General features: G+C 32.1%; 1 protein-coding gene across 1 annotated transcript in view; it reads left to right on the top strand.

Annotated features, from left to right (window-relative positions):
- LOC106478620 (F-box/LRR-repeat protein 4-like) overlaps positions 1 to 26,099 on the top strand; it is a 142,110-nt gene that overhangs the window by 40,590 nt on the left and 75,421 nt on the right. Inside the window, 4 exon segments of the mRNA XM_022382246.1 lie at positions 9 to 79; positions 1,902 to 2,020; positions 2,022 to 2,031; positions 13,731 to 13,800. Of these exon segments, the coding sequence (XP_022237954.1) occupies positions 9 to 79; positions 1,902 to 2,020; positions 2,022 to 2,031; positions 13,731 to 13,800 (270 nt within the window).

Below are 26,099 nucleotides of genomic sequence, written 5' to 3' on the forward strand. Positions count from 1 at the left end.
ATTTTCAGACAGAAGTTCTACACCTTATTTTCAGTTACTTGGATTTGATTTCCATTTGTAAAGCAGCTCGTGTCTCTAGGTAAGAAACAGGATAGTGATTTAGACTTTATAATAACAATAAAGATCATGATCAATTTTTTGAAATCAAAGATAGAAAATCTTATCATAAAAGTATTGCAAAGAATGTCATCTTGTTGGCATTTACAACTTTTATGATGGTGCATGAACTTTGTATTTTGTACTGGAGAAATATAATTACACTTTCTTGTTCAGTTAATGAAAAGCATAATAAACACATATCAACATGGAAAAATGTTTTACTATAGTCTTGACTATTTTGCTTTTATGTACTACATATGTGTATGATAGAAAAATTCCAGAATACATCAGAGATTATTTTTTTATGGATTCAACAGCAGTCTTTTCAAGGCTTTTGCATGGCCTTGCAATTTTCAAGCTGCAAGTCAGTGTGTAAATGGAAATAATAGTTCATTTGAGAATAATTCTGCTTGCTTTATTGACAAATGTAATGAATTTCTATGGGATAAATTTGTACATCTTCAAGATCAGTGATGTATTTCTTTGAAGTTTGATATCATGGTAACAGATTTAATATCTGATTAACTTTTCCAAATAAAACAAAAGCTGTTTTCATTATTTTCAGGCAGGTAAATATTGTGACCATTTTCATATAGCAAACAGTACTTGCTGATGTTCTCTATACTTTATTTTAAGGTACATGGTAGAAGGAAAAATAAAAATAGCAGGTTTGTACTTATTTTTCGTCTTATACTCATGCTTATTCAAAGATTATTCATTTATATTAGCATGTTGTATCATAAATCAATGTTAATATCTGTATATGTGTCATAGGTTATTTAAAACTGTTTATTCATTCATAGACTATGTAGGGAAGAAGTCACAGTTCCATCTCATATATATATATATATATGTATTCACAACAATTCCAGTGTTTTTTAAAAATAGAAAATAAAAAATGGTTCATTACAAATATCAAATGTAAGGATGCAAGTGTTACTAAAAGCATATACACAAGAAGATAATATGGCTTATGTGTTTAGCACTTGGTTTGAACATGAGTATGTGAAAGTTGACTCTAACTTAAGCAGTTTTGCAAATAGTATTAAGTACCATGTATATTTTGATAAAGAATTAAATGTTTTACAGGTCATTTTTTTTATGCACAAAACTATAATTCAAATATTCCGAGAGCCTCCAGAACTTTATAAAAGCCATGATTGAATTTCCATTGTCATTTCCATACATATGTTTGGGATACACCTTCTTTGTGAATAATTCTATGAATGTAATACAATAGAATTAATCTGCTAGCATATTTTATATCTCATTTTGTTTGGAAAATTATAATGTTTGGAATACAATGCTTTTTTGGCAAATTAATTGATACTTATCAAAAAAAGTTTAAATAAGAAACAGATCAGATAACAGTTTATCATTATAAATAAATACCTGTCAATAATTTTTATAAATGTAATAGAAATCATGGGAGTAGTAATACATAACGCATTATGAACATTGTAAATGTACTTTTACTAATTGTTGCTAGATGGCAGGTAGTACATGATAATCTTATCATAATTATTAAATTTATTTTCTCAGTAACTCACTAGAAGGCGTGAACATGTTTTGTATATACATCCATTGCCAAGTGTGGCATTTATATGAAAGAAAAATGGAAAGCAGTCAAGAATAAAGGTAATCTAAGTGAAGATTACATACACATATCATTGTAATTAAGCTAGTATGTATCTTGGCTTCATGTGATAATTGTTATTCCTGCAACACAAAACAAATCTCACAGAAATCTTTGTTTTGAATCAGTATTATTTTTGAGTTGCATGTTTCCTTTTTATTTCTAGTAATGAGCTGAATTTAGAATCCTTGAGTTCAAGCAATGTCATGGAACTACCTTTCATCACAGAAGAAGAAAAACCTAATCCAAACAATGACACTGGACTTCGTTCACTTTATGGCATTTGAAGTTCATAGGTAGATATTATCTTTCATATTATGAAACAAACTTCTTATAATGGTGTGTAGTAGTAGTTCTTTTTTGGGCTATCTACATTTTGTCTACCATGGGAAATTGAACCCTGGATTTTAGTGTTGTAAGGCTGTAAACATACTGATGTCCCACAAGAGGACATTGTTTTTTAAAGGAGATTATTTATTATTTTTAATATTATGATTCTTTTCCTTTTAATATAATAAGTTGATGCTGATATAAAGAGATCTTGTTTTTTTATTAGGTGTAAGACAAGTACATGTAGCTGGCTACAATTTTCTTCGGAATCCAAAGAAGGTCTCAAGTCGACTTTCAAGTTTGTTTGTGACTTGTGCTTTGAAACTGTTAAAATAGGATTAGAACCAGAAGAACATGTGGATGTGGAAGACCTTGATAAATTAGATGTAAATGATTCTGCAGTTTGGGGTGTTGTTAGTGGTGGTGGAAGGCATGCTCATTTGGATGGAATTTTCTCAATTTTAGGAGTTCCAGTCATGTCTCTGAACATATTTATCAGATACAAGAAGAAAGTCAGAAAGGTATTTTAAATAATAATAACATATGATCTAAAATGCAAAAAATTATTAATGTAGTTTGTGGTATACCAAAATTTTATACTTTTTTTTCCTTTCACTCTGAAAATTATGTATGGTAAAAATAGTAATTTCACATTACACTTTTTCATATCTTTAACCCTTTGGGTATGTAATTAAATTTTGGGTGGGTTGTTGAAAAGTGTCAATTATCCACTAAAAAATGCAATTTAGAATGTGGCATTTTTTAGTACTTTTTCAATATCAAAATCCACTAGTTATGATTTTGTTTGGTGATGTACGCACATGCATTACTAAGGTGAGAAATTCAAGGACATGTGAGTATCCCGATTGTTGCACTATGAGAAAATGTTTTTGTGACACCATGGGGTAAATCCACTTGTTGCACCAAACAGCTATGAATGTGAAGTCGGATAAATGCAATTATAGCAGTCAAAGGGTTAAAAGAGTTTTTTTTTGTTGTTGAATAATATTACATTTCAACAGATTCAAATCTGCAAGTATCAAGTAAGTGACAATAGACATCAATATTTCATTGTCATAAAGTTATAATAAAAATTACATCTAACTTTATATTCTGTTTGTTTTAGATGTGGGAAAGCAAATGTTTTGAACAGTAAAGGATGCTGGAGTAAAATAAAAGAAGTAGAGAAAGAAGCAGGAGATACTGATAGTGATGGCACAGCATTTATTATTTATGCTGATGATGGCTGGTCCCAGTGCAGTTATGGGAAAAAAATACACTGCAAAGTATGGTTCTGCTGCTATAATTGGTTTCTGTAAAAGAAAATTATTATACTTTGGTGTGAGGAACAAGTTTTGTAGCACTTGCTTATGTAATACATGAGTAGCTATCACTAAAGAGCATAATTGCTGAGAAACTGGAATGGACCTTCCACACAAATGGAATCCTGGTATTATAGTGGAAGGATTTTGGAACAGTGAAGACATGCATGGCCTACTTTGTAGGAAAATAATAGAAGATGGAGAGTCTAATGTGTATAAAACAATTATAGAGAAGTGTAGTTATGGTAGACAGGTAGAGAAAGTGGAATATGGCAATCATACTGTTAAATGCTACATCAAATTACTTTAAGAAATTTCAAAATGCAATACTGAAAATGGACAATTTCTAAGCAGGCCTAGAATATAAAGGTTCAAGAACTGTGTCAGAGGAAGTACCAGAAGAAATGCAAAGGAAGAGAATAAATCTGAACAGTTGAAACAGCAGCTAAGAAATGACCCATACCATGTGTTTGTTAACCATACCAAATGTCATCCAATGCTTTGTGAAAATGCCAGGTCTTCAAGTCTTAGTATCTCTTCAAAATTCCACATCTCACACTCACAAAGATCATGAATGTTATAGATACCTGCTCAGGAGAGCAGATAGCCTAGTTTCTGACAACACTACCAAATGTGAAGAAAGTTACATGCAATTGGTTACTAAGATATCAGGCTGGAAGCAGTTCAACTGATCCCAGTCTAGCTCTTAGCATCATTGCTGTCAAAGAGCTGGATTATCATATCAGTATGGACCAGAGTGGCACCAGAAAGTGTGTTAAAATACATTAAAAAGTCCTTCTGCTGTTGTCAAGAGATATGTTGAAAGATGAAAAAATTACTGCATGCAGAAAATGACTACCCCCATGTAAAGAAAGAAGGTGTCTGAAAAATATTAGGACAGGTTGAGGACCATTTTTTCCAGAATTGTCTTCATTTGGAAATTATTGACCCCTGACTTTCATATAATAGGAAAATACAAGATCAGAAATAAATCCAACAAGCAATTCAAAAGTGAAAAGTGCTATCAGAAGATAAGGGGATAAAATGGAATACAAAGTATAGTTTGTCATAAATAATGCTTTTAGAAGCTATATAGTTGATATAATAAGATAATTGTTTGTGAATAGATCTGTACTCCTGTGTAGACTTAACAAAATTCAAGTAAAATGTACAAATTTTAACTGTGCTGTTTTTTATCCCAAGTCAGAAAACTAACTTTGGTTTATTAATGCTGTTAATTTTTTTTACAACAGTGACAGATTATTATGGGATGAATTTTTTGTAGTTTCAAGTTATTAAGGTGTTAGTGATGACTGGCTTGTACTTTGGGGTGATCATATATCTGAAAAACATACTGTAGTTAGTTAATTAATTAATTACAAGTTGTTAGAAAATTTTTCTGTTATAAAAACAGGATAATACACAATAACTAAGACTAGTTTATTTTCTTGTGTTGTATAGAACTATTTTGATACTTTTATGGTGGCTTTACATGTGTAATAAATCATTTTTATCATTTGTTTTAGCCTGTTTCTAAAGAATATTACAATGGAGAAAACTTACACTACATGTATGGACACATCATAGCTTACAAAAATACAAGACCCACAATACTAAATTCAAAGGTGAAAAGCACTGTTAGAAGATCTGGGGATAAAAGGAAAAAAATATAGTTTTGTTATAAAGAACATTTTTAGCAAGTATATAGTGTACTTCAATAAAATGATTGTTTCTGAATTAACCTTTGTTGTGATGTAGATGTAATTAATCCAACACATATAACAAACATGGAATATCACAGGCACTTAAAAAAGTTCAGAAAGGTGATGAATTAAACAATTCTGTTTGCATATATTCTGGAATTGCTTTAAAATCTACAGTGCTGACAAGATATTTTTTAAATAAAAATATAGGCAAAACAACGTTTACATTACACAAAATTAAAAAATAATTAATAATGACTCTACATGTTTTGATAGCTTCTGCTACCATCATCACAAGTAAAAACTCTACATGAAAAGCGGGTTTTTATATAAGAATGGTTGGACTCACTGTAATTCAGTGGGTTGACATGAATACTGCACATATGAAGTCAATGCTTTCTTCCAAAATTCAGCACTATTGCCAGCCAATTATTCATGTCTTTTTAACAAATGATTATTTAATTTACATTTACAACACAAAATTTCAATACATTTTCTGATATTAAACTCATTTACTGTATTGGGTTCATTTAAAATTATTGTTTTATGCCACTGTATTGAGTGACCTGTTTCTGCAATGTGTTAGGCCATTTTAGAAATTAACATATTTTTATTACGTACATAACCTTTATGTTCATTAATGTAGTATTTCAAATTATGTTTGGTCAATATTTTTGTTACATTCACATTTAATTTGATATATTCTACAAAAAAAAGGTATATCAAATGAAATGTGTAGAAAATGTTGTTGTCAGATTTATTTCTATATAGATTTTCATTAAAGTATTTGGAAGTACATATAAATAATTACATAACTGAAGTTTGATAATACAAAATGCTGGTAAGCAATGTATAGTAAAGTAGTGATATCCGAGCTTCTTTTACAATGTTAATCAGGAAAATACTACACGTTAAAAAACCAGTGATGATACATAATAAACTTAATGTTTCAATCAGATTGTAGTTGTAAAAAAACATTCATTTATAATCTCAGCAAACCATGTTTTTCTAATCACCTAAACATTACTTGAAAATGTAATAGGCCTGCAATTTCAATATATTAAAATCATAGAAGTCTGTAAAGAGTAAGACAATAAATATTAACTGCAATATTTGTTAGAACTAAAGTCAGTATTGTCAGTGTTTGTTTTAACATGAATAACTAAATACCAAAGCCTCACATGTTGGTTGATGCAATATTTGTTAGAACTAAAGTCAGTATTGTCAGTGTTTGTTTTAACATGAATAACTAAATACCAAAGCCTCACATGTTGGTTGATGTGTCGTTCTGGTAATTATTGGCCGTTTTGACAGTACATTGTTTTTCTATGAACACTCTAAAATGTTGGAATCAAACAAAAGGTTATGGAGCGACATCACTGTTCTCCAAGTTGTAAATCGCATACACTATAGTCCAGGGCCATAGATATACCAGCTACACTGACCTCGTGAACTATATATAAAACCTTCCAAATCCACTTGAAATCAAGATCAGCATGTAACACACCATATTGCTTACATTTACTACTTTTATAGCAGTATTTTCAAAAGTAATCAAACACCCAGTGAACTATTCAGTTACAAAATAAAGAAAGAGACAGTGATGTAAGGCTAAACCTTGCACTGTCACAGTATAGTGATGCGTAAAACATGACACATGAACAAGCATAACCACTGGTGAAGTTAAGTTAACATTGTGTTTGGGTTGTTCCCTTTCTCAGTAAAACACTCAGATATGAACAGCATAACTCAGTAAAATATTTGAGGTATCCTCCAAGGTAAAATACACTGAACTAGCAAACATGGATAATCATTGTTTGTATTCCAAAACATTCATGGCAGAAATGTGTTTGTTTCCTCTAAATAACAACTTCACTGTATGCCAACTAGAGTTCAGTGTTAACCATCTCTAATGTATCAACTAATGGTCAGTTCATATGTAAACTTTCTCAAAGTGAGTGACCTTGAACGAATGTGTAGCAAGTAGACATTACAAACTTTTAGAGCTAGTGGGATAACCCTCTGAAATGGCCGAGTTTGTTCAATATACTTGTATAATATTGAGAGTCAACTAGTATTTCACAATGATCCATGTATTCAAAGTAAGTGATAAAATCATGTTTAATATTTGTGTCTATTTGAAAACTGGTAACTTCATTTGAATTTGATAATTTTTTACCTCAGTGATAGATGGATGGAATTTTGTGATGAGTAAATTGTCATTCAAACTAAAATCAATCTATCAGTGTTTCTAATGTGTATATCTTGAAGTTTTCTTGAGCAGAGAATATGTAAATGTCATGAAAATTGTGAGCAAAAGACTAAATACACTTACCTTTTTTAAATAATAAACATAAATGCAAAGATATTCTTTATACTCGCATAATAATAGTCATGAACATAAAGAATCGTATTATTTTCAGGAAGTTTAATTCTGCATCTGTTCTCCTTTTAGTTAGAAATGATGTAAGAAATAAGACTTATCTAATACGAATTCTTCAAAAGGCTCTTCCATTACACTACCTTTGTTCCAATTAATGTATGCTTGTTTGTGAGTAATTCTTCACCCAGAGTTCTAGCTACTCTTTCTGTGTTCTTTATTGAAATATCTATGCACATTAAATAACACATCAGTTCTTTTAAGAACAATTGATAGAATCAGAGATTTCCTGAAAGGTTTTATTTTTCCCCTGTATCATGTTGACAAGAGCCATTCCATGAATGATACATGCAATTAGATTTTCTCTAACCAGGTCTTCAGTGGATAAATTAGATGGAAAAACTAGCAATTTGTATGCTTCTGTCTGAGTAAATTGCAGCAGATCACCAGACTGAGCTTCTATATTTTTATGAACGTGTGTCGTTATGGAATGTTTGATTTCAGTGATGCCTGCAACCATGATAACATGATTGCAACCATGATAACATCTTGTCAGTAAGTGCATTAACTTTGCCACATGCAAAATTGGTAACAAGTCATTTTTATGTAACTGTACAGTTTATCATAAGCATCATTTTCAGCTGCTGCATATGAGCCATTGCATCCATCATGTTCATTAGGTGTGTCATCAGGCACTAAAGTTGAACATTCTTCTGATCTTGTATAGGTTTTATAGCGTGATTTGTGGTACTCTGTTTCAGCTAAAACTAGTTCACGACTTGTCCAAGTAAGTATTTTTCTATCACCATTTCTTTCTTCCATATTCCTGATTTTTTCATCTGTTCTTGGACAAACACATTGTGTAAGATCTTCTTTTGTTCTCTTCCCTTTCAAATATTTACTGACTTTTGAGCTAAATATGCATTTGGAATCATAAACTCTTGATGGTGCATTTTTACCCCTTAAACTTTTTCTCTTTGTTGGTGGTTCTTCAATTGATACAGTCTCTTGCTCTATTGACAATAGCATCTAAGTCATTTTTCATAGTAAAAATACTTGTACACTGTCCATGGTAGTGAATTGATAGAACTTTGCCATCTTTAAGATTCCTTGTAATTTCTTGTAGGGGTGAAAACTGCCTAATTTCAGCTGTTCTAAGTAATGTAGACCATGAGTCTATGTTTGTAAGAGTGATTAGCTTTTTGCAGCTGTTTTCTACAGTATTATGATGTATGATACGTTGGAACGACCAACAGGGTGCTTCTTGTCCTCTTCTATATACTTGTACATAAAATATCATGGAGCAGTACCATAAAAAACTGTTCTTAACCAAAATTCATGTAAAAGTGGTCAAACATTCTATTCTTTGAATAGTATAAAATCACTTTCACTTACATGAATGCAAAGAAATTGTGGCTCATTGTCTTATGTCATAAGCATTGTACAATTATATGCATAAATATCAGTTACTCTTTATACAAATCAAATTCTTCACTTACTATACAGCTTTTTATTTATAATCAGTGTTTTAAGTATGCTTAAAAATCTGTGAGAAGCATATACCTAGGTCATGAATGCAAGTATTAATACTACATATTCTGTATGGTTTAATGACATGGTGTAGCAAGGAATTTACTGCATGGAAATAAAGAGACAAAACTGTTATAATCATACTAATATGCATACTAAATAGGTGAAAAGTGAACATGATCCACTGCCCAAATAAAGAAATATATGAAATTGAGAGGCTTCAAACATTTTACCCTGCATAACTCTCTTAAGCTACTCAGTTGACATTGCTATCATATAAAAATAAAATCCCTACATGAATACCTACAAAATGATACAACCTGATACAACCTTGGGCCCCAGGGTTGGTAATTTTCAACCCCCCAGGTCCATGAGCTATCAGTGATTATTACTAGAGCTTGGTTAATCATATCCTTAAGCTTTTGAGTTTGTGCTTTATAACTCAAGTTTGAAATTTTGATTATGTTAGATTTAAAAGAAAAATGTTTATGTACTAGTTGTGTCACCTCAGTAAAATGATGGAAATAAATTGCAGTTTTTCTTGGGAAATGAGATATCCATTGCACTATATTTGATAATGGAATGAATTGTGAGCCAGTAATGCTTGATAAAATGAATATAATTGGAATAATGCAAATCAGATGAATGAACATAACTTCATCCTTTGCGAGAATTATTTCAAATAGTCCTCTGTGTGATTGACAAATAAAATATGTGAAACCAAGATCTGCTCTCCTGCTAATTAACTACTAGAATCCAATTTACCAAACAATAGGTTGCAGTCTATGTTCTCATATTTGGATAAGAGCAGAAGGTTTCATAGGCTTTCCCTGTAGTAGCCCTGAAAGAGATGAGCCTGAGTAGAGCATGTCATACAGTCATATGTAATTTATAATTAACATTCCACAAATTTCCTGGTGAAAAGCTGAAGTTAGCTGGAAATGATACAAAAAAGAATTATGTCATATCATTTTTAAAGTCCAATGTCCAGCATGGTGAGATAACAAAGAAAGGGACTATCTACAAAAATTAGTTTGATGCTGAAAAAGTCAATATGCTTTGATAAAGAAAATAATTTATGTTGTGTTTTGTATTTTTGAGAGTATGTAGACAAAGCCAAAGGTTGACCTAAATTAAGATAGATTTGAGGATGGAAATCATCATAAAAAAGGCAACTGCAAGTTTCAGAACAGAATCTAAATTAACTAGTATTCAACATTTTGGCTTCAGTCTTTTCTGAAAGGTTAGACATCTAGCCCTTCAGAAAGGTATGTTCTGAAACCTTGGATTTTAGCTATAAGTTGTTGATATAGAATTTGTGGTCATATTTTTTATGATTGAAAACAAGAAGTTGCTTGTCATGTAACTGATAAAACTAAAAGAGTAATTTGAAAATCCAGAAAGGTTAATCCTCAACTTTACTGTAAAACTGAGATGGAAACAGGTCCTTTAAAATTTAAGACTAGTTAAGAATCATGATTTTGTTGTAATAATTGCATGTTTGAATATATTTTAGAAGAAATGGACTTCTGTTCACCATTTTATTTGTTTTTTATGTATTTTAAATATTTTTAGTGTTTGAACTTTCTACATCAAACCTTTAAGCTTTTATCTGTGTTACATCTGTGAATAACATTGTCATTCCAAAACTAATGTTCTAAAATCAACACACACACACCAGTATGCTCTTAGAATTCAGTTACTTGAAATTAATTTTCCTGTTTTTAGTCTTATTAAAACCAAAAAAAGCATTCATATAGTCAAACTTGGGTCATTCAACTAGTACTTTGAAGCAAAAAATTATATAATTATAAAAAATATGAATTTAGGTAAAAATAACCAAATACTTGGAAAAACAAGAAAAAATAAAATTACACTCAACCTACCTAAATTGCTCCACTATTCTCCATCACCACTGTAATGTCAAAGATGATTACATATACAACTGTTTCTAATCATAACCAGTAAACATGAATTAATTGCTGTATAGTTGTAAAACATTAGAAACATACCTAAAATGTATTTGATGTAATTAGGATGACTAAGAGGCAACATCCAAATATTAGTCAGATTATCAAGTGGTATAATAATTATTATTTATCATTTTCTTTAGAAATGGAAAATCATTATGTTTTTTAAGCTTTCCAAGAGCTATTACAACTGGTCTTAGATGTATGACTTTTTTTTTTGTAAGAGCTGATAAGGAAATGCAATAATTAGTTCTTGGTCAGGGGTATGGTCAGAGTTTACTTTTATATTTTTTCATTTAGTGGACTGAAGAATAAATCTACATGTAATTGAAAACAGTCATTATTTTAGATGTAGTTTACAATGTTTCTAATTAGTTGTAGTTTTGTGCATCTTGCATGTGGGAATGAATTAAAAGATTTGTCATCTTGGATAGTGGTTAAACTACTCAACATATTGAGTATAAAATAAACATTAAAGTGTGAATTAATGAAAAACATGTTAACTATGCTTTTTATATTTTTTGTATGCTGTTCGTTCAAAGTGGAGAAGGACTTAGTCTTTTGGCAATGTATTCAGTAGAATCTGTAAACTAACTATTTACATTTGTTACATAAGTTTCAAAACATATTCTTTAATTGATGGATTTAATTAATTATTACTTTTAGATACATTCTAGATAGCCAAAGTCACTTTATTAGAATTAGTACACTGCCATTTCTGGAGTTGGGCTGGAAGTGCAATCTAAACGTTTATAACATATCACTATGAATTTTGCTATGGTTAAACATTTTGGTGATTCTTTGAATTTTGGAATCAGCATTTGTGTTTGTAGTTGTGAAAAGTACAATCTTCTCATTGGATTTCAATCATTTTATACTGTTTGAGTCTAAGTATGGTAGTTTTATTAAAATGATGTAAAAATGTCTTAAGGAGTTGAGATAACTTTTTTTTTACCAAAAACATTACAAAAACTAAAAATGGTACTGCAACTATCAAATGATTTGCAGAGTTTTAAAACTTGAAAATGCTTTGTCAGTAAATAAAAAAACATAAAAATAAACAAAACTAATCCAAAATGTATATGTCAAATAATTATGACATTGGAAAAAAAGAAAAGGAAATTAAACATCAACTTTTCAGTTTTTTGACCTTTCTTAGAAAAATGGGAAGAATGTGCTGTTAATTAGCAAAAATACATATTACTAGGACACTTAACCACCAAATGAATATACAATAATGAATGATGAATAGGGTGTGAAGTTGGGAAAGAACATTAGCTTGGTAATTTATGATCTGGTGGCTTTTTTAAAAAATCTAAAAATGCTGTGATGAAAGCTTTTTTATGTAGATTTACATGATGAAAAGTAACCCAAAAATTTTAGATGTCAAACTATGATTGTTATAATTAATACAGATATAGTTTGATGTCATGATTAATCTTGGACAAGTACTTTGTAATTCCAATTTTTACAGTGCATGCAATTTCATGTATATATAAAAGCCTCTGCAGTTAGAAAAATCAAGCAAATAGCATTAAAAAATTGAGAGTTTATTTGGCATTTAAGTTTTATAGTTTTAGCATTTCTAGGATTAACTATTGTAGACATTAATGTAAAATACATATCTTATGTGAGGGGATTATTTTGAGATGAAAAGCAAAAAGAAATGCATGTCAATACTTGAAAAGTACAGTATGTGTGGTGGCAAAAGTCCTATCAAGGTTTTTCATTCTGTGTGTGTGTTTGAATATGATAAATTGATTTATAGTTATTTGATCAAAGAGAAGTTAATATGATCCATGATTATGGAATACATCATGTAGTTTATCACATTCTATAAGATGTCATCATTATTGTTTCATTTAGAATGAAGTTTGAGGGTCTGACTGATAAGAGTAATTTTTTTCACTGGTATGGATGTGACCTAGAGAAAGGAAAGTTTATGTTTATCAGTGTGTTTATGAAATGTGGAAATATAGCCATTACTTGAAGTAACTGTTAAATAATGATGTGGACTAAAAACATATTGAAAATTATCTGTAGAAGGTCAGGTCTTAGACTTGTTTTATTTGCAAGAAATTATCTGTAGAAGCTAAGGTCTTAGACTTGTTTTATTTACAAGAAATTTTCTCTGGCTTTTACTTAAACATACTTGCACTGAGGCTTTTTCTTACCACAGTTTTGTGGTACTCTCATTCTTGAATGGTTATGTTAGGTCACTGCATTTCTATCTACCAACGAACAGTTTTGTCATGTAGTAAAATGTTCAGAGGGACCTATACTGATCTTCTGAATCTCTGAATATTAGTTTTTTTTCAACAGTGACTAAATTACATGTATATAATGCAAAATGTTTAATCATTTGGGTTACACTATTGCTCTTAATTCTGCTGATTAGTATTTCAGCTATCAGAAAATGGGAAATTCCATGTTTGCTAGTTTATTTTATTTTGTATAAATATGATTGTGCTGGTTTTAGTGCCACAAGTTGTCTGTTGGCTACATATATTAATCTTATATTAATTATTACATATATTAATTGAAGAGCAGTTGCATAATTTAATGCTACAAAATTTATAAATATTTCTATATGTTGAAATTCCAGAAAATGTGGTGTAGAGGTTATTTCAATAATATAAACTAGGCATCATCCGTTATTATTGTAGTAGAGTAAAATATTAGGTTAGTAGTGAACTTTAATTCTCTGAAGTAGCTCTGCATTAAAAATACAATTTATTGCTTTGTTTATTTTCTCTCTAGGTTGTTCAAGAAACATTTTTATGACCCAGTTTTATTCAGTGAGCTTGATCTACAACCTTACTGGGATAAGGTAAGAGTTGACTAGTTCTAGTTAAAACATAAAGATCAGTTTCTTCTAAAGTGACAGTTGTTCTGCTGGAGACTGAAAATAAAAGCAATACACACTTATCCATATTCTAATTACATGCCTCCCACCACATAATTATTTTTTTCACTGTGTAAGAGTGCTTAGAAAGCACAACACAACATTTTTGTAGGCTGGTTCAGGGCTGAGGTAGCACAATGAAGGAAAAAAAGGGGGTTTTACATTTAAAAAAATAAGTTTACTCTTTCATTTATTTAACACATATATAGGCTGTAGTCTAAATAAGTTTTCCCAGTCACTTTCTATACAATTAAAATTTTATCAGTCCATAAAAATGAATGAATTAATTTTGCAAAGTTGGTAAATTTGATTAAGTTATAGCATGTGATTTGCTTTTGTTTTACTAATCCCTTTACTTTAAGTTTTCAAAAAACACCTTTGTTGTGGGTCATTCAGGTTCTTTGGGTATCAAAAATGTTAATACTCCACAAAAGTTATACAATTGTGCTAGTCACCACTTTTGAAAATTTTGTTAACCACTGGCATAAATCGTTTGTTATTGTTTTAAAGTAAAATATAATACCCGATAATTATTTTTGGTGAAAAATTGACATTAAGATAATGAAATAATCATTTTGGTTACGTCTGTTAATCTAATAGAATATGATTCTACATAAAAATCATACATAAAATTGAGGCAGATATTAAAGTTGACAGACATTATTATATGTAAACTGTGGTGAATGACAAAGTCACACAGTTCAAGTTAAGTACACCTACTACTTTAAGTGAAATCATAAAATGTATTATGTGTCTGTGCAAAGTATTGATTTTAGTTTCTTGATCACCAGAGTCTCTTCGGTTTTCGAATGTTGTTCATTGTTGGAACTACACATTATGTCAGAGTTCTTTTCAGTAACACTTTGTCACATTCCTGGTCTAGGTGTTTGTAGATATTTGTAGGATTACCAGCACTAGGCTTCAGGTGCTCTTTTATATGCTGCTCTAAGTTATTCATGTTTGATCCCACGTAATCTCATCTATATTGAAAACAAATATATTGATCAACAAGAGTGTTGAAGTTTACTAATTTTGTCCTTTGGCTTAAAAATTTCTCAATTTTCAGTACTGATTTTAAGGCTATACACATTGAAATTTGTGGATAATTTGATTTCTAGATATTTTGTATTTCTCAACACACAACTTTCTTTACCTATAAATGGAAGACTGACATAAGATTACAGTTCGAGCACATCGTAACTCACTTTACAAGGGGTGTATATTTCATTAGAGAATGCTTTAAACTGTTGTCAAGTAATGATAGATTAAAAGTATTTTTCAACAACACACTTTTTACATTTCTTTATGACAATAATGATAGTTACTGGCAATATGATAAACTCTATAAAATAGATATTTATCAAATTATCATTATATTAAATAGGTGTAAAACTGTCATCTTGACTATACAATCTTGTATACATTGGTTTATGATTCTCAAGACCATTGTTTTCATATGTTGGATCTTCTCTACTGGGCTCATTCCCTTCGTATCAGTCTTTTATCTTGTCATGTTCCAGGAGTGATTTATGTACTTGCAGATCACTTGTCTTGACCCAACCAGATTCTTCTGACGAAATGGATGCTACATCACTTGGTTTTTGGTGGATTTGTTCTCAGTTCGAGTCTCCAATGAGCTATGCTTTTGCGACTCATTGGAATTCTTGACTGCAGTTGTTTGGTCTCTTATACCTCATTTTCAAGTGTTGGTATTAGATACATTCAGTCAAGACTGGATAGGTTTACATCTATATGCCTTTCTCCCAATTTGGCTATTGCCCCAGGGTTTTGACTATGGTTCATTCCACTCCCTGTCAATTTCACTTGGTTGCACCATATGGACCAGCTCAAATGTGGTTTCCACTTCTTCGGTATTTGCAGAAATGTCCACCTTTACCTCTTCCACTTTGGCAGTCTCTGTTGAGACAACCTCGATCAGACATTCTCCATCCAGATGTTTGCTTCGTCTATGGTGGCTTTATATAAGGCGTCCTTATCCACTATTTTTCGGTATTTCCAATATCGAAAGGTTTTTGAACCCCCAGTATTATCACATCTACTCGAATCCTTTTGTGTTCTTCAGTCCAAATGTCCTTTTCAATTACCGAATTGCTTTACACGCATTGTCCTATCCTCCATTTGAGCCCTTAACTTTGTTTTCTTTGTTTCACTCTTCTCTTGAATTGTAATTTTTGTTGTTGTTAGCTTGTGGACACTGTCTTTGCAATCCATGTGGATTGGACTTTTTATCATTCCACATTTGTCTTGCTTTACCCCAATAGGTCTTTTCTTCCCAAGACTCTGGCAACCAGGGAAGAGAAAAGATCCTTCTTACCCATCCATTTCTCACCTTTATGACCGCTTCGATACTTATTGTTTGTTGTGTCCTGTCAGGGCCCTCAAGTGTCATTTGGCTCGTACTAACTCATTTCAAGGTACTAGGAATCAATTGTTAATTTTTTGGATCCTTCTATTTCCTGTACCTTATCTCCTATTACCTTAATGAGGTGACTTCTCAAATTGATTCACATGACCTCTAATGGATTATCGTTACAGACGAGGAATCTTGTGTGTGTCACATCTCGCAAGATTGATCATCTCTCTATGTCATTAGCCACCTGGTTGAATTGCTCTCTGGAAGAAATCTCAAACTATTCTTTACTATATATATCCATTAATTTCAAATGTTTTGAAAAAATAATTAAAAAAACATGCTAGTTTCTGGTTATAGGTGTCTATATTTGAAAATATTGGCCTAATAGGACATTTATTTTTAAAACATTTTGGTAAACATACAAAATATCACAGTGAGGATCTCCAGTCTAAATCTTTGTATACTTTATTACTAATGGCATTATCTTTCTTTAATTTTAACAAATATTTTTGTAATTGACTTCTCTCTTTCTCGTTTTCTTTTTAAAATCAGAATTCATTTTTATAAATTTAATTTCATCAGATAAATGGGAAATCTGAGGGCTTATAACACTGAATATCTGGTTTCAAAATGCAGATAGCCTGTTGTGTAGCTTTATGCTCAGTAACAAGTAAAAACAATGCTATTAAAGTTTCTTCAACTTTTTCTATAAATAGGATTATCCTTTAGCTTCCTTACAATTTTTAAAAAGAAAAAAATTTATAATCTAATTTTTTCTGGTGGTATTGAAAATTTCAATCATTTAGATAGTACTTTGTTTTCTGTTTCCATAAGTTTATATTGAGATAAGGTATTTATAACTTTATCTGGACAATCAATAAATGTTCCAGCAATACCTTCTGTTCTTTTTCAGTCATTCAACTTTTTGATTATTCAACCTTTTACTTTTTGAAATTATTTTCTGTAAGAGAGCTTGGTAACAATAAAAATGAATAAACTGTAGTAGCAGTAGTCTGTGATTTGAAGTTGTATTTTAGAATTATTTTCAATAAACTGACAGTTGTAATTTTTTATAAAAGCTACACATATTAGAACTTGACATTAACGGTTGTCTGATTGCCTGGGCAAGTCAAATCTCTATTTGGATAAATAAAATATCATATTTACTTGCCTGATCGAGCAAATAAGTTAACCCGTTTGTTGTGACATTCAGATATATCTGAACAAATATTTATATCTAATGACTGTGAAATTAGGATTTACCCCATGGCTACCAAAAAAAGTTTCCCTCTGCTTCGACGTTCATCCTTGAAATGACTGCCATATTTGTGTGCATGTTGCCATCTACATGCTATGCCATGAAACTTAATTACATGTATTTTACAATTTGCATAGTATTTTGTATTTAATTACCATAATATACACTGAAAAATTAGCTATAAAAATAAAAACCTTGTAAAAATACAAACTTGTATTTTTCATTCCAATACTCGCAGTAACACATTTAACATGTATATAAAGACACTTTCTTTATATATTCGATATTTTTATGTATATTAAAATCTTTATATTTTATAATGATTTTGACCTCTTATTGACTTAGTTATGCCTATAATTTTTATCATTTATTGAAGAACACTTTTCATCTTATCTTCCTTATTTTTGTATTTAATTCAAATAAATTTCACTGTCCATCCTGGTTTTTAAGAAGAATTAATGTTAGATAAAGAAAATACAATATATTTCGATGTTGCAAATGTAATAAAAATGGTCAAATCCATGATTTTATTTTTTTGGTGGATAATTGATCTTTTTTGGGAACCAGCCTGAAAACTATTGAAAGGATTAAAGTGTTAAAGCAGTGAATGAAAAGAAATGTTCTTTAAATAGATTTTAATTGACAGAAAATTCCATAATGATCTTTCTTTACTACTTTTTGATTCAGTATTTTTTCTTTGTTTACAATGGTGTAACAGTCACTGGATGTTGAACTTCTGGTTCCAGCTTGATAAGACCTGTCTTATTTCTTGATCGATCCTCAGAAAGACTTAAGATACGGAAAGGTATTTTTTGGTATAGGGATCTAATGGTCCAGCATTTGGTGATGTGTTATAGTGGCACATCCTATAACTAGATACACTGGGCTGTTACTGATGCCCCACTTGTGCTCTTCTTCATCTGTCCTGGTGTCAGCTGTAGAGTAGTGACATGAAGCTGATCCACTTTTTGGCAGCCTGGCCTGGATAGGTTAAGGAGTGGCCACTGAGGTCTACCCAGCCTTAGGAGATATAAGAGCCAGTCTGTTGATGGATTTGGCAAGATCCCATGTGTCTGATGCCTTGCCTAGTAATGTCAATTCAAGAGTTAGGCTGGCTCTGGGCATCTTTGGAACAGCTGCAAGATCCAGGTACTCAACTTTGCTGAATACAATGTTCTTTAAGCTTTCTTCTTTCAAGTACTTCCAACTTTTAGTAATTTTAATTCATTTTTTCAAAATTTGCTTAAGATCTTGCATGTTATATAGTTGTTTTATCATTATACTTAAATAGAAACCAGATTAAAAAAGCACTGGTTATTCATTAAAAGTTTAACTTAAAAATGGAGTTAAGATTAAGATGTGAAAGATACTTTGTGCAATACATTGTGGAGGTATTCAGTAGGGGACAGTTTGAAGTTTAGCCAGATACAAAGATATGGAAGCACTAATTAATTTCATTTCATTTGAAAGTGTAATTGAAAATTATATATATATATATATATATATATATATGTATAATTATGACTTTTAAGTGTCTTACTTAAAAGTTTTTGTCCATCTTGTATATAAATTGAGTAGCCTAAAAGTTAATGTTGAAAACCCACTGCATCTGTGTCATGAGTGAATTTTTTATCTTTGGTTGGCAAAAATTAGTATTTGTGTTAAAGTTCCCTTTCAGGCTTCACTTCACTGTTATTTTTAAATTAGGTGTCTTTCTTTCATAAGTAATAGTAAAAAGTAAAACAATTTTTTTTTCATTTCTTTGTGGCAAGTTTAATTTACTCTTTTACAGCTAAAACTCTTGTTATCATGATGGTATTCTCATATTCTCTGATTTCCCTTAAAGTAATTGGGTAGGAGCCACAGAATAACAGGAGATTTCAACAGAAAATGTTTTATGGAGCAGTCTAAATTCTCTAACATTGACTAAGTCTGAAGTTAAGAAAAAGACTGGATACAAGTTAAACACAGTGAAATAATTTGTATTTTCAACAATCAAGGTTAAAACAAGTGTATCTTTTGGGCACCTTTACAGGAGAGCTAGCAAATCAATCTTTACATTAAATCTTAGTCAAATCAATGATATTTCTTGAATATTAATCTAATCTCTTCTGTTAAATTTTGAATCTAGACTGAGAAAACATGATATCATATACAAAAAACGACAATGCCATTTTTCTTGGGCACAGGCACTACCCATGTGACTGATGGTCACTCTCACTATAAAACAAGAGATGTTGTATCTTTGGGGCATCACCTAACTTGCCAGTGGAAAGATCACCTTCTATATAATATGCATATAATGTTCTTGTGGAATGACCTAATTCCATTAGTAACTAGGGTGAGAGGAACATAATTTACAAACACAAAATTAAAATTCAACAAAGTCTCTTAATTTTATGGGACGTATCTTCTTCCGTAGTGGTCTCCATCTCGTTGGCTTCAGCTTCACGTGAGGTTCATCTCCTCCATCAAGAAATGTCCTATTATCGGTAATAGTCACATCAGTGGTAGTAACTTCATTAAGGGCTTCAATGTTTCCCTTCTCAAAACCGGGTAGAGTTTCTTTTTCGACAGTGGCTTTTTCAGGTGACACGTCTTCCGCAGCATCATCTGTTTCATTGTTCACTTCGTTCTGACTGAAATGTCCTGGACCGTGATAATGCCAAAGCCTGTTGGCTTGCCTCGCCAACAACATTTTATTCAGAAAGTCACGTCTGAGAGATGATCCACTATGTCATATGGATGCTGGGATGCAGAATCTATGACAAAGTTGCATCTTTGGCCGTCCAGCTTTCCTGTCACGTAGACACTATGTGTGCTTGCCATTTTACACTTAGCTGTTGGGACTTTCACGATGGGGGTTGGTGGGCATCCCTCAGCACCAACCACTGCTGGTTTCCTGAAGCTGACTTATTAGTAGTATTCCTCTTACACTTGCTCCTCATATGTTCTTGCTCTCCACAGTTCCATCAACCTTTCTGGGTAGCAGCCTTTTCTGCTGTGGCATCTTCCCTGTGTTGAAGATTCCAGCATTGAGCTTTCTTGTGCCCAGGTTTGTTACAGTGCCAGCAAAGTCCCTCAAACCTCTCTGAAAGCTGGCCTTGAATCCTGATGACTGTACCAACCTTGGTACCTCTGTGCTGGACTTAATATAGGATTCGAATTCAAGAGCTCTGGCCATTGCACCCTGCATAGTAGAGTGGTGTGTTTGCTTTACTTGTATCTTCAGTTGTGGACTGTCCAAGGCATCTACAAACTGATCCCTCAACAACATCTTGAGGACATCGGGTGGCGCAGTTGGGTAGGCCTTGTGTGCCATATTTTCCAAATCCTGTGCCAGCTCTTGCAGGCTCTACCCTTTAGACTCTTGTCCTAAACCTAGTCCTGTAGACTTCAGACTGATTTTGGGTTCCATACCTGAGTTCTAGAGCAGCTATCAGTGCTCTATAGTTGTGCTTGTCATCTGTTGACAATTGTCCAAGTATTACCAGTGGTTGTCCCTTCAAGCTCGTTGTCAGATATACTGCTTTCTACTCCTCTGTCCATCCATTCATCTCTGCCAGGAGCTAAAATTGTGCTCTATATGCTTCCCACGGTGCCTTCCCATTGAATTCCTGTGGCTTCCTTCATACTAGATCACTCCTCTTGCTGACATTCATATCTGGGATGTGACTTCTGACAGGACTGAAGATGTCTGCATTAGGGTTTAGCTGCGGGGTCTGGAAGGGGCTTTCCGTTGTCTGGGGCTGATTAAGTCAATGGTAATGTATCCTCCTTGTGTAAAAGACAGTAAATGATCCTTTAATGTATTTAATTCGCTTTGAAATTTACTAATGTTTTCTATTTGTGTATTATGGCTTTCTCTCAATTATTGGAGACTTTCTTCTTCTTTATTTTCTTTCTCCTCCATCCACTGCTGTAGTCTCTTTTCTTGTTCATTTTCTTTCTCATCTAATCACTGCTGTTGTCTCTCTTCTTGTTATTTTCTTTCTCCTCCAACCACTGCTGTAGTCTCCCTTCTTGTTCATTTTCTTTCTCGTCTAACCACTTCTGTTGTCTCTCTTCTTGTTATTTTCTTTCTCCTCCAACCACTGCTGTAGTCTCCATTCTTGTTTATTTTCTTTCTCCTCCAACCACTGCTGTAGTCTCTCTTCTTGTTTCTTTTCTTTCTCCTCCAAAAACTGCTGTAATCTCTCCTCTTTTTTCTTTTCTCATTCTTCTTGTTTCTTTTTATGTTCTTCTTGTTTCTTTTTTCATTCTTCTTGTTTCTTTTGCTGTTCTTGTATTGCTGCCATCAAATCTGCTAAGCTGTAGTTTGATTTGCCACTTCTCGTTTCTATTTTTTTTCTTTTCCATCCCACTTCTGACACTAATTTGTTACGTCTCTGTGTTCGTTTGTTAATTTTCCGTAGAAATTCTTTCTGAGAAACCTCTGCGATACAAGTACTTTCTTAAATAAAACTAGTTTATTTTTTCTCAATTCAACCTTGCAATACACTTAATTTCTACAGTCACTTTAACTTAAATACACGCTATAATTCACAACGATTCACGCATTTTACTTACAGTCACTATCGCTCACTTAACTTTATTATCTGTCTCTATATCTCTCTGTCTGCTATTAATTTCACTGCTTTATCTGGCGCACTTATATACAAGAACAGAGGGCATCTAGAACGTACTAGCCTCTTCAGGAACCTTCTAGATACTCATCACGTGACTTCCGCTGTCGTAACAGTATCCTCTCAAAAACTTGTACAATTTTATTGAAGATCATAAGTATCTTGTACACAAATAATGATGGTTTTATAATCATGTGTTTTTTACTAAAAAATATGCTGTTTTTTGTTTTAGTTGCTTGCATTCAAACTGTTAACAAATTGAATGCAAGGTGATTTTCATTTTAAGTATAAAAATACTTTTCTTATAGTTTTCATATTTCATTTGCATAGCATAGAACCTCCTAAAAGGATATCAAAGTTTTTTTTTAAGGTAAGTGTTTGAATATTATTTTTCGTTTTCTTTACCATATCACTAACTCTAGCTATTATCATCAATGTACAGTGCAATGAATTCATTAAAATTAGGAAATTAAAAAACACATACCTTTTGATTTTTTGTAGAAAGGCTTTAAAGTTGTTGTTTTGCTTATATTAATAATTTTAGGTCTTTTTCTTTTCACATGTAGTTAATTTTTGATCTTTTACTTTCTCTTCTTCTCTTTTATGACATATTATTCATCTTGACACAAATCAATGGTGCCCTTGAGGCATATTACAGTTTATTTGGGAGACATGTAAAACCCTTCGGCAATATTTTCATTCAGCATGTAATATAGTAAGCCTTGAGAATGGATGTGAAGTATGATGTATATTTAATTATGCATTTTAAAACATAACTATTATATAATTAAGTAAAAAAAATAATATTAAGACCTAAACACAGTTTAAGCTGTATCTCTAACTATAACGTATTTAGGTGAGAAAGAACTGTAAGTGCAATAGTTGATCAAACAGCCAACCATACTATAGTCAATTTTATGTATTTCATGACAACAACTTGGCACTAATTTCAAAATAACTATTGTTAAATTATACTGTAAAATGAGCTCTTTCTAATGGTTATACACATGTGGGTTTAATGTATACATTGAGGCTATAAAGCTCAAACAAGTCTATTGAAGGTGGGTGTGGCAGCTATCAGGGGTTGAAAACATTTATTACTTGTTTCAACTGTATTCATTCAGAGAACTTTGAAAGGAAAAAGTCAAAAGGTTATCTTAGCATCTCATTGTATAGATACACCTCTACAATACTGCCATTGTATTATGGAAGATACAGAGTGTCAAAGTACAGAATTTTCATATCTCGTTGGTCATGTGACAGTAAATCTGAAGCTTTAACTACTTTTTTAAAGGTTTATTTTGATATAAAGGACTTAAAACTTGGATAAAATATAACTTCGATTCATAATACACATTATAATATTAAATTCATTCACGTACATTGATATTAAACGTGTTTAATTAAGTTTTGAATGTAACACAGTGACTTGCACAGAAAAGCAATTAAAGGGGCTCCCATTGCGAAAGGGTTAAAATATACTGAAAGGTCCATCAGAAGTTCTATTGAGTAGGTATGAACTCAGTTGACTCAAAAATGAAATTAAAAATTGTTAAAGATACTCTGTACAGTTACTATAAACAGCTTTTTATGTGTGTTTTAATGGTTTATGGACATAATTTATGGGAACCCTGTATACCCCATGTATGTATAACAGTATTTTATACAACATTTATCAACTTTTTCCATCAATACAAAATTACTCCATCAAGTACTATAAAGTACTAAAAAATGTTTCTTAATGTTTTTCATTTTAATATAATACTTAGCTGTAAATTTAATCACAGCAGGATACCCATAATGTGATGATGGAGGCAAGGTATGCTCTTTTTTTTGTCAGATCTTGTTGTCCAAAAGCTGCATACTAAGCCCACGGGTGTCAGGGCATTTGAAATAGCTTTAGTAAACAACAAATAAAGAAATATTAAACAAAATGAATGATATTAAGGAAAAAATGACTGACATGAAAGTTAAAATTGATAGCTAGCAGGTAGCCAGAGAAGAGACAAAGCTAACTAAGAAGAAACAAAAAACAAGAAATTCATTGTTAGGTATTGTAAAGATCTAGTCATTTGATTGATGACCATCACTTAAAGCTGTCAACTTTTAGACTGTGTAACTCTTTACCCATCTAGATTTAATTTTTCCAAGTGAAACAGAATATTTTGTAGATTGTGCCGCACCCATCCTTGTAACTTACTTTTGCTTTTCTCAAATTGGCAGGGACATTACCCACTTAGAAAACTACTTTACTTTTCTCATGTTAAGTCAGAATTTAGTTGTTAATTTAATTTAAAATGTTAAAAATTCTAATAGTTGTATCAATTACTACAAATATCTTATTATAGTGGATGAAAATTATACTTATTTATGTGTGTATCTGTATATACATATAATTACTGACGTTACTACAATAACCACTTCATTTGATAAGGTATTAGGAATATCACTTTTCCTGTATTTGTTATCAAAGTCAAATTTCAGAAATTTTTCTCGTTCAGTTACAGTCTACTGGTTTCATATTGCTGTGTTATTGACCTGGCCCCTATGTTTTAATTCTGGTTTTAAACCATTGTGTCATTGCCTAGACCTCCTATCTGTAGGACAGATATTATTTTTGAGTGAAAATAAAGTTTAAATTGGACATGGTTTTATGCATTACACTGTTTTCTTGTTTGATTTTTTTAGTATAACAGATGTTTGAAAGAATTGAATGGTTATGATTAACCTTGATGATGGAGAACTGTATAGTCACCAAAATATTAATAAGGTATTCTATGAGAAGCCTCAGGACAAAACTTATTTGATTCGATAATGAAACAGTAAGGTGTAGGAGAGTTTCAACAGGAATAGTACACTATTTCATTTTTCAGAGCTGTTTGAGAATGATAGTGAAGTCAAGGTACTAGTAATTGTTCAGTGAAATTATGATTTTACTCATAAACAGATACATTATCATGTTGTAAGATATTACCAGCATAAGAAGAATCTGATACCTTAGTATGCTTTACTAGTTATTAGCTTTAAATGTGCCCCTCGATGTGGATTCCTGTACGTGATGAGGGGACCTCCCAGGGAAGGTTCTGTATTTTCAGTTACCTCCTCTGGGATCTAAACATCCACCTATGTGTTTGCTGTACGTGGAGGAGAGGATCCTGGTGGTTGAGTGGTGTCTGGGGCACTGCAACACACCACTTTGGCCTTGAATTCCTGTAGACAGGTGGCCTTGGGGTGGCACCCCAGGGTCAGTCGGCTGGTCCACTCAGGCTAGGGTCAATTGAGTACCAGTGTTAGGCATTCTCAATGGGTGTTGTGGACATCGTGTCTGATGCTGGTGTTTGGGTATGGTGCTCACGAAACCCTGGCATTGCTGCAGTGTCCTTGTTTTACATTTAAGTGTATCCCCTCGTAGGACTCCATGGCGGGTGGGGTCAGTGAGCACAGAATCTTTTTCTTTTATTATGGATCCCTTCAATCCCAATAAAAAAAAGTGTAAAAACTCTGCTAATTGGTAAACGACCAGTCCTAGAAGACTCCGAACAGCAGTCTCCACCACAATATGGACCTATACCTCACTTTCTGATCATACATTCACTGTCTGATAATTCTTTAGGTCAAATGTCTCCTTTTTTATTCAGAAGGGTTTAGAGGGGCTTGCTGGCTCTCCAAAGCCAGTTAAGAAGCTCCGTTCTGGAGACATCATGGTTGAAACATCCACAGCAAAGCACAGTGAACTCCTCTTGAATTCAGAGGCCATTTGGGATATACCCATTGAGGTTACTCTCCACGCATCTTTGAATTCCTCATGGGGAGTTATTGTAGAGAGGAACTTAAAGTCTATCCCCGAGTTGGCAATCCTTGCTGGTTTTTCCAGCCAAGGAGTTTCAGCAGTTCTAAGGATCTCCACTCATCAAGATGGTATTATGGTACTGACCTCAGTTCTTATTTTGATGTTTTCATCACCACG

The sequence above is a fragment of the Limulus polyphemus genome, unplaced genomic scaffold, assembly GCF_000517525.1.
Source record: "Limulus polyphemus unplaced genomic scaffold, Limulus_polyphemus-2.1.2 Scaffold233, whole genome shotgun sequence".
NCBI lineage: Eukaryota > Metazoa > Arthropoda > Merostomata > Xiphosura > Limulidae > Limulus > Limulus polyphemus.